This window comes from Lutjanus erythropterus, chromosome 2 (assembly GCF_056507025.1).
Source record: "Lutjanus erythropterus isolate fLutEry1 chromosome 2, fLutEry1.hap2, whole genome shotgun sequence".
Classification (NCBI taxonomy): Eukaryota; Metazoa; Chordata; class Actinopteri; order Lutjaniformes; family Lutjanidae; genus Lutjanus; species Lutjanus erythropterus.
In genome coordinates, this window is record NC_139318.1 from 26,189,535 (window position 1) to 26,202,020 (window position 12,486).

Below are 12,486 nucleotides of genomic sequence, written 5' to 3' on the forward strand. Positions count from 1 at the left end.
ACAGCAGTAAACTCCTGCTTTTACATTAATGTGTGAGTAATTGCATTGAGTGCTTTAATTATTTTAATTAAGTTTTAATGAAATCGCATAAGGACTTTTAATTAAGTGATGTACTTCTTCCACGACTTATTACCTTCACAAAAATTAGAAACATGTGGTAAAAAGACATACAACTCAATATTTTACTGCTCTTGAACATCAAAAAGTTGAATTTATGCATGCTTGAATACATTATACAATTATAGTTCTGTCAGGTCTGCAACTTATGATGAAGGAAAAAAAAACTTTTGATAAGGACTTCAGAGAATCAGGATGAACAAACTAAAATGATTATCCCTGAGAGACCAATGAGACTGAGTGAAATTAGACTATTTTGCTGGATACTGATTGTGCTCTGATAAAAGTTTTCCATCAAAAGTAAACAACAAGCTTCAGTGTTCTCCTGCAAAGGTGCAGAGGACTTTTAAAATATAAAAGTGTGTGTATGTGTGTGTGAACAGGACAAGTAGGTGATGGAAAACAGAATCAGGAGCCAGAGTTTAAGAAGAACAATCAGAAGTTTACAATCAAAATACAAGGTTTTTCCACATTGCAGTGAATTTAATTTTGCCTCGCACGGAAAAGCAGCGCAGGAGTGTGAACTGAAACGCAGAAACACTTCAGCCAGACGGAGGAATAAAGTTTGAAATGAAAAGCTCTAAGCACGTTTTCTCTTTTCGTTTATAGGTGTTGATTATAATGTATATGAGAAATAGCCATATTAACATTGATTCAGGGCTCCGCAGATCCCTCTCTCTAATGGACTGTTTGTTTAATTTCATTGGACATGTATTTAAATCACTGAAATAATTAAAGATGTGGAAAAGAATTCTCATACAAGCCAACAAAAGATCCACCACCCCTACAAAATAAAATCAAACATGGTATAAATAATAATGACACAACATTCTGTCACTAAGAAAACTTTTTTTTTATTAACTGTCTCCAAATGCAGTTTCTGTTATTACAGATTGTCAGTGGTGTTACTCAACATCACTCAAATTATAATCAGGTCTATTATTTTAATTCACATTTACAAACAGCACAGAATACAGTGTTAGACTTGATGGTCAAGTGCCACAACTTCAGTCCCTACGTTTCATATTCTCTCTATAAATTCATCACCTCTGTTAGTTTTTCAAGTAGTTCTACTTTAACCATTATTGTTTTGAGGTGTTTTCCATTATTATCCAACATGTTATTACAGATTTGTGAGCATGAATCAATTTGTATGTGAGTAAATGTACTGTAAGTAAACGCTCCATCCATTTACTCAGCCAGTGGATTTCTGAAGTTTTTCCCGGCGAAACAAGCCTCGTCTCCGAGCTCCTCTTCAATTCTACAATAACAAAAGGCTGAAAGTTAACTTCCTCTCTTTAATGTATATGTTTAATAGGTTGTATACTGGAAAAACTCTGCTTAAAAGTACAGAAATTATACAAACTGAGATTAATTCACCTACCAAAACAATTTAAACAACACCATTTAATAAGCAGAAAAGCTATTGCTGGTATTTTATTTTTCAAATTAAAGAATAACACATACATGGTCAGGCTTTATACTTTTGAAAATTACATGATTTTGGTAAAACTCCTCAGTTTGTATGGAGACTTACCTCAGAATCTGGTTGTATTTGGCCAAACGCTCAGACCGACAGGGCGCCCCAGTCTTGATCTGAAAGTGTGGGACAAAATGTGTACAACAACATGTCTCACAGATTTGATATTGATTGTTGACTATTTTCTGTCTTTTATTCACACTTTTCTCAAAGTCATTAAAAAAGTGGAAATAGTTACCCAATGTGATAATGAACAGTGGAGATAAATCCTTAATTTTTGGCATAAATCCATCATATAAACAGTCAAACAATAGGCGCGTTTATCATCTGAATTTACCTGTCCAGTGCATAAGCCGACCACCAGATCTGCTATGAAGGTGTCCTCAGTCTCACCAGAGCGATGGCTGACCATCACACCCCAGCCGTTCTCCTGAGCCATCTTACACCTGTGAGGAGGAGGAGTTACTTCATCGAGGTCTACACATTACAGGTCATTGTATAGTAGGCTGTTTAGTCTAATATTCAGTTGATTCAAACACATCTCCGACTCATTCTGTGTTTACTTACGCTCGCATAGACTCTGTGACTGTGCCAATCTGATTGACTTTGAGCAGCAGACAGTTGCAGGCCTTCACCTCCACGGCCTTGCTGATGCGATTAGGGTTGGTCACTGTGAGATCGTCTCCGACAACCTGGATGTCTGTGCTTCCAGTGAAGTTGGTCCAGGCCTCCCAGTCGTCCTGGTCAAAGGGATCCTCGATGGAAACCACTGAGTGAAAAAAACAAAACAGGCATTCCTCATTGGACAGATGATCATTATGGCTTCACCTGAAATATGTCTGATTATTTTGTTCCACCAAAAGATCCAAATTGAGCCAATCATAGCTTCTACTCAAAGTATTAAATATTTCTTGTATTTTCGTCTTGTATATTCTTTAGTTACAGCCATAATTTGTATCAGTTATAATAACGTTTCACCCGCCATAGTAATTGAGATTGGAGACTGGAGCTGCAAAGATTAAATAATTGTCAAAATAGTGGCAGATTAATTGTAGTTGACATCTAGTCGATTAATGGTTAATGTTTTTTAATGGAAAAAAGTGAAGTCTCATTTCAGCTTCTTAAATGTGATTTTTTTTTGGTTTCTTTAATATTATGTAAATGCAGTTTACATTGTTAAGCCAATTTGCTGTACAGTATATAAGATTTAAACTATATCTTGTACAGCGAACTGTGTTTTTGTGTTATTTATATTATAAATGAAGATGAAGACGTTCACCATTGTTGACATGCTCGTAAAATCAGGGGGTGACACCTCCATCTTTATCTTTGTACAGCATTATATTTTTACTTCAAACAAACAAGATCCGTTGTGATAAATATTCATTTGACTTTAAGCTCCTGCTCAAATTCACAACTGTTTTGGTTTGCTGTCACTGTGAGTCAAAGGACAAGTTGGTGAAGGCTTTGATTAAGTCTCACATGCTTAAAAAAATTTAACTTCTTTCAACCTTGTGCTCCATCTACCTGAACATTCAAAAAATGAAGTTCAGAAAAAAAAAAAAGTTGAAGTATCAATGCTCTTGACAGTTTTCTGAGGATGAAACAGGTGTTTGATGTTGTAAACCAGCGCTGACAGTAGCACACCATCAATTTATCTGGTCCTCTGAGGATGAACATAGCAACAGAACAGCCAGATCTCTTCCCTTCGTGAGGCTATGCTGGTTCTGACATTACTATTATATTGTTGTCCTGCTCTTCCTGCTGAATAACGTGAAAAGAGAAAAGTGTCAGGAGGTTACCTGGATAATCCTTCACAAAGCTCTTGTAGAGATCAGCCAGCTCGTCAGGAGTGATGTAACGGCTCGGGTCGTCAGGAGACTTGAAGTCCAGGTCGTATTTTCCCTCCCTGTAAAATTCAGACGCTGCCACGTCCATGCCGATCACAACCTCATCTGTATATCCTGCTTTGGTGATGGCCTCCTTTATTAACTCCAGAGCTGCAGGGTTAAACAATCAGTATGAGCTGCAGAGTTTTTCTTATCACAATATACGCTACAAATTTGCACAGAGCACCGCAGGAAGATGATGATGATTTCCACACTGAATGACCAGAAAATAGAAGCCCCTAAAGTATTACTTAAAAACATACATTTTTAACTGTTAATACTGTATCATAATATGTTTTAACAGTATTATCATTTTGAGTCTGTAGTTTGCTGTGTTTTAAATTGCATCATCTTTCAAGATAAAACATGCTATTAAAACCCCATCATCAACTGCAGTGTCAAAATGTTGACAAAACATGTTTAGTATGGTTGTGTTTGTTACTTGACTCACGTGTGCCTTACATGCATTACAAATCATATTGGTAGGATGCCATGCATGTGGAATTTGTAGTTTTTGCTGGGAACTCTGTTAAGAGAGTCACCAGCGTAGTATTTGTCTCATAAATATGACTTATTCTTTAATATACGTTTTTTGTTTACCATCTGTGATGACTAATGTTTATTGTATCATTTTACATTTGTTCATTTGTGTGGATTGTAAAGTTTAGTAAGCATTTAGGTGCAGACCCCATAGAGAAATAGCTTTGTTTCAGGACACAGCTACTGGGGAGCCTAACAAATAAATTAACAAAACTTTGCAGTTGTTTTTTTTTTCATGGTCACTTATGGCCTTTTCACCCCTGAAAGTCCAAACCAAGGTTCACATTTTTGTTACACTGTGTACATCTGAGTGGGTTGGTATTGGTTTCACTTTATAATCATGAGTGCACTAAAGAACAATAGATGGCATATCTAAGTCCTGCCAGCATCATCTATGTCAGCTATGTCTCCATGTACTCGCAGTGGATTTGTTTGTAGACAGGTGTGTGTCTGATACTGGCATGTTGTCATTTCAGTTCAATTCTTCTCTCTCTCATCCTCTAGGAAAATAATTTGAGTGCCAAAAGTGATTTTTCCCAACTGACTTTTTGAACAGTCATCAGACCACATGTCAGTTAAACATTTGGTCTCCTCCTCTCCTGTGTGTTACCGTGGCTCAATGCAAAACAAATGAACTGAATGGAGACTGCCTCCTTCAGTTGGATGAAGGCTCAGCTGTTTGGTCAAGACTGTGGTCCAGGGGAGGTTTCACACCTCCAATTTTGGTTCTGACTAAACCATACAGAGTCAGGGTGAATGGGCCCTGATACTATGATTATAGCACATGATATTTAAGTCCACTAAAATGCCAGTGTTCCCAAAAATCTACTTCTCAGAATAGTAATTTCTTTTATAGTTGCACAATAAATCAAAATTTTGTGCAGATTTCCAGTGTTTTTTTCCTGGTTGAACATTTGGTTTAAAGCACACTGATTGACACAACTTTTTTTTGGAAAGGAATCTTAAAACAGGGCTAATCTTGTGCTTCCAGGAGAGTTTAATACATCAGTAGCTCAAATGAAGTCATTCCTCTTTACATACCTTCCTTGTTCTCTAGGATATTTGGAGCAAAGCCTCCTTCGTCGCCCACATTGGTGGCATCCTGGCCATACTTCTTCTTAATGACGTTTTTGAGATTGTGGTAGACCTCGGCGCCGATGCGCATGGCCTCTTTGAAGGTGCTTGCACCGACCGGCAGGATCATGAACTCCTGCATGGCGAGCTTGTTGCCAGCGTGGGAGCCGCCATTGATCACATTGAAGGCCTGGTCGAGGTGGAGGTGGGGGGGTTGAGAGATGAGAGCTATGACTTCACAATGAACAGGAGGGGGGCTGAATAATGAGGAGAAAATACCAGGAAACTGATGTATCTAAATTGGCACACAGATCCTCACCGGCACGGGCAAGATGACCTTGGGGTTTCCTGCAAGGTCAGCAATATGACGATACAGGGGGACACCTTTCTCTGCAGCACCAGCTTTGCAAACAGCCAGGGACACACCCAGGATGGCATTTGCTCCAAACTTGGCTGTTTGGAAAGAAGAAAAAGAAAAATATTTTAAATCAACCTCCACTCAAATGTATTTTTCTTCTTGTTAAATTGTTTGGATGTTTGACTGTGCAGAATGATGTATATGATACAATCGTCTCCTGAAGGAGGAAAGTTTCTTTGTTCTCACTTGAAATCTCAGTTTTTTATGTGAACATACCAGCAGGGATTTCTGAGATCACAAATAGTTTGGAGTCTTGGTCCATTATACAACTTACAACTAGTGTGATGAGAAAACCTGAAGCCTGCAGGTCACATACTGAGAACAGACTTTTCAGTATCTATCTAGTATTCTGAGCCATGAACAATATATTTAACAAGCAAGTTGCTAAGCCCCTCCCGCAAACAGCAACTGACCAATCACAGTTTAGCAACCGTAACTAGGGCATCGCAGCGTGTCACACTTCACATTTCTCTCCATGTTGAAGCCATGTGCATGGGGCCCTGAGATGAGCAATACTCGGTGTCTCATGAGTTTGGACACTATCCTCTCTTTTATATCTTTCAAAAATGTAAAATACGGAGCACGTGTGTGGGGAATGGATTAGACTTTGTCTTTGTCTGAACGTAAGCTGTGAATGTTAGTATGTCCCGCCAACTAATGCTAGCTTACTAGCTACAGTGATGTTACCTTCAGCCAAACTTGTGTTAGATACCACTGCATTTGCAAAAAAATTCACAGCTTACTCCTTGTGGGGAGTTTGAGGAGAAGGATGTGGGCTGGTGCAGAATCAAAGTCAGCCTATGACAATGCATCTCTCTGGGTTGCTTAGGTCCGCGCACTTGCGGATGCGAGAAGCACATACCAGCTGGGTTAGCTTGGCTCTCATTCGGCTCACTTCCTGAAGCGATGTCGGTCTGGCTGGTCGGCTGGGTGACCATCTCAACGTCCGCCGCACTTAATCTAATCCCTGTGCCTTCTGCTCCCATGTTAATGAGTGCATTTCTATCATCTATTATATACATATGTCGCATTTCCACGTCTGACTAATATTTGCTAAAATGTAAGCCAGCTTTAGCCTCAGTCTCGTATTACTAACATTATATCATGTACGCAGCTGTTACATAACTTTACAGTAATACAGAGTCACCAGGTTCTCAGTTTAAAATGTATTAGATGGAAAGACAAAAAAGTCTGATGGAATCAAAGACCCTTGCATTTCAACAAGTACTCCCGAATTTGAAGTAAAATCTGCCGCCTTTATCACTGTAAACAGCATATGTGCAATGTGGGAATGGAAAGCTTGACAGGTGTAGCAACAGTAACTGAGGATGGCGGGGCTTAGCGAAGAGTTGATTCTCTGTCAATATAAAGTTATAAAGCCCATTATCCTAAAAACAAAAGCACACTGCTCTTGAAAATATACACCCTTGAGTCAGAGTTCAGTGACTCTCTGTGTTACAGCCTGCAAGATGTAATTAACATATTGCTCAATTTATCCGTTACTACTATTATATTCTACAAGATTACTTAGGATTTCTTACATCTCATAAACAGACACTTACTCATTCGGCAAACATGCTGGCTGTGGTGTTGTTGTCACAGAAGCCAGAATATCAACTTAGCATGTTTCCTTAATCTCTGATAAGATATCATGATCATTTTGATGATTCAGTGCAGTAAATATATTACAGATTTCTCCTTCACCAGAAATCTGCCGTACTCTAGATAGTTATTAATACTATCTTGCAACATGTATAGTTATATTAGTAGTTTTAAAAGTTAGTTAAAAAAGTCAAACTTACATTTGTTGTCTGTGCCATCGAGGTCAATCATGATCTGGTCAATTCTCTCTTGCTCAACCACAGACACTTCCTGAGGAAACGGGAGGAACAAGTTCACACTGGCACTGAAACAATGAAAGAAGCGAAACCTCAAAACAGACAGAGACAAAGAGGGACATTTATTGTCTTACCTGGCTGACAAGTGCAGGTGCAAGAGTTGAATTTATGTGTTCTACGGCCTGCGAGACTCCTGTGACAGACAGATTAGTGTGATTATTATTATTTCACAAAACTGAGGGTTAATCTCGTAAAGCTAATAATAGACACAGATTTAGAAACACATGCAACTTTTACTTCTTAAATTACATATGCAGAGAAGCATGCAATAGTATAAATGATATTTTTAAAATTATTGGTATTAGATTAAAAAACGTATAACTCTCATTCAACATGAGCTGTACTTCAACCCACAGTCTACACATCAGTACTGGAGTGAGGGCATGCTTTACTGACACCGTCACCATGCAAATCATATCTAGTTGATTGCCAAAACCATTCAATGATCAGTTGTTATGACCATGTTATTAAATAATTAATTATTCCACTGTCAAATACACAAACTTCAGTTTTTGATTAATGATGGAAACTCACTAACCCTTTCCCATCTGGTAAAAAAGGAAGAGAGAGAGTGGAGAGTAAAGATGACAGAAAAAATGAGCAAAGTATGAAATACTGTATTTTTCCTTTAAACTGAATTATGCTTCAAACTGTAAAGGCAATAAAGCTTGTTTATAATTAGTGGTAAATATTCTAAAGATCAAAACCAGACCTGACATTTATCTATTTTTCCTTCACAAAAAGAGAAACAGAAAACGGTGAACAAACCTTTGCCAAGGTAGTGAGTCTTGTCATTGTCCCTGAGCTCCAAGGCTTCATAGATTCCGGTAGATGCACCGCTCGGTACGGCTGCCCTGAACAAGCCTGTAAAATGCACATAGGAACAGAAAGAGGATGTGACATGTGGTGACAAAAGAATCACTAAAAACTTCTTAAAAATTTAACAAATAATAATAAATATTTTTTTTTACACCTGATGTTTCAGTTGAGGTTTTCAAATGAAGCTTTGAATGTCTGATTTATTTTATGACTTCATCACCCTGAAAAACATTTCTTATTTTTACAAAACCAATTCATCATCATTAATCATTCAATTAATCATTGTAGCTCTAACAACAGTATCTTGACAGTTACTAAAACTCTGGTATTAGCTGCCTACAGACAATGAATATCATCGACCATGACTTCCCCATCCTGGGATAAAAAAGGGCATATGGTATGCACCTAAGAAGCAGCAGGGTTCTGTTTTAGGTGGGGTTGGGCATCGAGAATCGATTCTAAACAAGGATTGATTTCAAAATAACTTTTCCAAAGGAATCACTGAGGAATTTTAATTTCAAGTCTGCTTCTTGATTCCTATAAATTTCACTTGCACTAGTTTCACATTAAATCATGTACTGCAAACACCTACTGTACATCAAACTGGCTGTCTGCGCCTATAGACATGTGAGTTGAATGCACGCGTGTCTACCCAGCTTTTTTCTTATTAAAGTGTAAGTTCCACACAACCCTGCTGTGAAGAATGCAGGAGGACACTCAAAAGAATCAGAAGAAATTACATTGCATTGAATCGATTCATAGACTCTTGTACCTGCTGGTGCCAGCATTTTAGGTATCAGAGGTATTTTCCAATGCTAGTCGGTATGGAGCTGCCCTGACCTTTATCTGCAACTCTGTAGCTACACTGGGTTTAAACAGAATGAATACACATGGAGAAGAAAAAATAAATAAATAAATAAATAAGCTGCACAGCACTCTACTGTTGATTTTGAATTTGAACACTAACATTATGAATAAGGCTTTGAACTATTCAATACAACCCTTTATATTACATATTTTATGTTACTGAAGCAGATTAGCAATATTTCTGGACTTTATCTATTAAGTCATTCATTGCTCCCTACCTTTTTCAGTGTAAAGGTCGACCTCTACGGTGGGGTTTCCACGAGAATCAAAGATCTGTCGGGCGTGGATCTTGACAATAGACATGGTGTAAGACCTTAAGATGAGACAGAGAAGTTCAGGTTGTTATTATCTGGACAAACACACAGTGCAGCCTCTAACAACTCAGGCTTGAGACAGAAGAACAAAACAAATATAAACTCAACAGTATCTAAAAGCCTGTTTTTCTCTTACTACTGGCGTTCCTCTTTTACTCTCTTTTCTCCTTGGGGCTTACTCACAAAAATATCCTGACCTAGCTGCAAGCTTAGTCGTGCTAACAAGCATGCTACCATCCTAATTGGATTAGACCTTCTCATCTGATTAATCACATGGCAATAAGGATGCAGAAACTGCTGCAACTGTCAAAGCAAGGTTAAGCTTAAGACTACAACTAGACTGGGTTACTGCAGCAAAATTTATATGAATTAAAATTTTAGCAAAGTCATGATGCTACTTTGATTTCAACAGAATTTCTGCTGTGGCAACGTCCCTCTGCAATTGATCACATGACATGATATCCCTAATAATCCCTCCCCCCTTTGCCTGCCAGATAAACAAGGAGGCAACACAATGGCTCTTCCTGCAGACTGGATTTCATGCCAAAATTAAGAACAACGAGGAAACTGCACCTCCTGTTGAAATTTCCAAAATTAAATGTAGGCATTTAAACTGCAGTATAATACTGTAGAGCTTCATCATTACCTAATATGTTAGGGATGTGTGATTAATATTGGAGCTGAAAAATTATCAGTAAATAAACGGACCTTGAAATTATTATTTATCATAATTAAATAATATATACCTGAGGTTCAGGTAGACCTGGAGTGCAGTTAGAATTAGCCTAGAAAAAAAATCTACCATAATGGCGGGAAATTGAATACTAAAAAAAAAATAAATGCATAATGTGTTTGGGCAATGTATTTGTAACACTAACGTTAATATGAGTGCAGAAACAAGTCAGCCAACAGCTTCACGTATTATATAATTAAATGTATGACTGAGCAATTCTGCAAAATTTAATAAAATTGCAATATGGCCAAGTGCAACATCCATACTGCAGGCACTGCAGTTTTTTTGATAAAGGCAAACTATGTCAGATCATACCATTATAAACGAAACATTGTTGTGCTTCAGAGAAGCTCTAGCATTAAAAAATTAACATTCCCACTAAAATCATGACACATATCACAATATCAGTGAAAATAATCACAATATGATTTTTCTTTTGTTGCATATCTTTCAACCCTAATCAATAACATTAGGAAGTCTTGATTAATCTATCCATTAATGTGTCGATAAAGTTGTTTGATCCATGAAATTTCAGAAAATGGTGATTACTGGTTTCCCAAGGTAACTTGTACAAATTACTAATTTTGTCTACAGGCCAGAAATATTAAGTTTACTGTCATAGGGGATCCAGAAATGTTCGCATTTAAGAAGCTGAAATTGCGCATTTTGGCCTCTTTTTAAATTAAAAAAGGACTCAAAATGATTAATCAGTATTATTAACTTAATATTCGATTAATGATTGATTAATCAATACAGCTCTAATAAATATATACAAGTTTCCATATTATACCTGCAAACATATGTAATTCACTTAAGATAGCAGCTAGCTGTCAATATGACTCACTGTCATAGAAAATATTAAAACTCAAGATTCAATTACTAGTGGTTAAAAAAAGCTTCTTACAAGTGGACATCCGATTAAGATTTGTTTGTTTGTTTTTACTGCATTTTATAAGGAATTTAAGAATTTGTGATTCTACTGTGATTAATTATTGCATGAAAAGAACACATCCTCAAACCATTCTCTAACCAAATAACACAATAAGTAATTAAAACTTTAAGCAGAACTTGAACTTTGACAACTTTTACCCTGACCTCAAACACAACGCTTCCTGGTTACAGCAGCATCAGGTTTGATTGCGACTGCGAAGATTAGCTAGCGAACCTGAACTAGCAGCAAGGAGCCTGTTGACAGACTACACCCGATATAAAAAACAATTTAATTAAATATCCCTGCTTACAATGGTGGAAACAGCGCAAATAGTTGACTCTACCTTGCTGCCAACCGTTGAAATCAGTATAGAGAAGTTGAAATGCTGACAGGCTGAAGGCAACTTCAAGTGCAAAGGAAGAATCAGGGAAGAAGACTTTCTTCTTCTCCTCCTTATTTCTCAGCACGCTCGACGCGTTCTGTGCGTGTTGCTGCCCCCATAGCTTTCAAGGTGAAGTACACTAAATGAAGAGAAAAATAGGATAAACTCCACTGCACTTGCACTTGGAAATGCACTTGTTACAGCAGCTCAAGAGTCAGAAATAAAATTCTTCTTATTATTAATTATTAAATACAAATATATTATATATAAAATAAAAATGAAAAGCTACATGATATACACCTGGTGTGTAGCATTACAGAAAATATATTGCTCTGTGTGTTTGTGTACACATTACTACATAGTCAACATATGAATAATTCTATAATTATATATATATATATATATTTTTTTTTTTTTTTGTGTGTGTGTGTGTGTGGAAACTCCTCTCTATGTAGATGTACACAACACCATTATTGTCAATAATCAGTGTTAGTTCTTCTCTTTTTTTAAACTATGAATATTTACTAGCAAAGCTGCTGTAAGTATACATAAATCTGTTTTTCAAAGAATATGTCAGGATGGGAAACTTGGGCTCCCAGAAATAAACAGATTAATATATATATAATATAACTAGAATATGAACTGCACTGAGCAGAGGAGCATGGAGAGAAGTTAGACTGAAAGTGGTGCATACCAAAGTGTGTCCCAAGCCATATACAAATATCATGCAGTTTGAACACATGTAAAACAGTTTAACAAATGCACACAACCTGAATAAATATTGATATTTTATGTGTCGATTTAATTGTGTCGACTAATTTCTCTCCACAGATGTGGGACAGAGTTATTTCACAATTCACATGTTTTTTTCTTGTTTGTACATGTGAGGGCAGGAATGAGGATATGTATGACTATATTTTGATGAGAGATAAAAAGAGTTCATATAGAGCACATAGTAGGAAAGTATGAGAAAGCAATTAATGTGAGCTCCCAGGGTGAAGGCAGACATACTGCAGATTATGAT

The 12,486-nt window shown here is 37.1% G+C and overlaps 1 protein-coding gene across 2 annotated transcripts; it reads right to left on the reverse strand.

Annotated features, from left to right (window-relative positions):
- Positions 1-946: 946 nt before the first annotated feature.
- Positions 947-11,564, reverse strand: eno1b (enolase 1b, (alpha)). Of its 2 annotated transcripts, none has more exons than XM_084735224.1 (12): positions 11,424-11,564; positions 9,321-9,415; positions 8,185-8,280; positions 7,491-7,549; positions 7,321-7,390; positions 5,420-5,553; positions 5,068-5,290; positions 3,400-3,597; positions 2,165-2,366; positions 1,935-2,043; positions 1,655-1,713; positions 947-1,378 (listed from the first exon to the last, which is right to left on the reverse strand). In XM_084735224.1, the coding sequence occupies exons 2-12, from the start codon at positions 9,403-9,405 to the stop codon at positions 1,309-1,311; spliced, it is 1,305 nt and encodes a 434-aa protein (XP_084591350.1). In that variant the 5' UTR covers positions 9,406-9,415; positions 11,424-11,564; the 3' UTR covers positions 947-1,308. The 2 variants fall into 2 exon arrangements, with proteins under 2 accessions (XP_084591350.1, XP_084591358.1); XM_084735232.1 differs by lacking the exon at positions 11,424-11,564 and adding an exon at positions 9,553-9,571.
- Positions 11,565-12,486: the final 922 nt, after the last annotated feature.

Coding starts and splice junctions, on each gene's coding strand:
- eno1b (XM_084735224.1), bottom strand. CDS start 9,405: ATGTCTATTGTCAAGATCCACGCCCGACAGATCTTTGATTCTCGTGGA. Junction 3,598..5,067: donor TATCCTAGAGAACAAGGAAG/GTATGTAAAGAG, acceptor TTAACCCTGCAG/CTCTGGAGTTAATAAAGGAG. Junction 2,044..2,164: donor GTCACAGAGTCTATGCGAGC/GTAAGTAAACAC, acceptor TCCTCCTCACAG/GTGTAAGATGGCTCAGGAGA.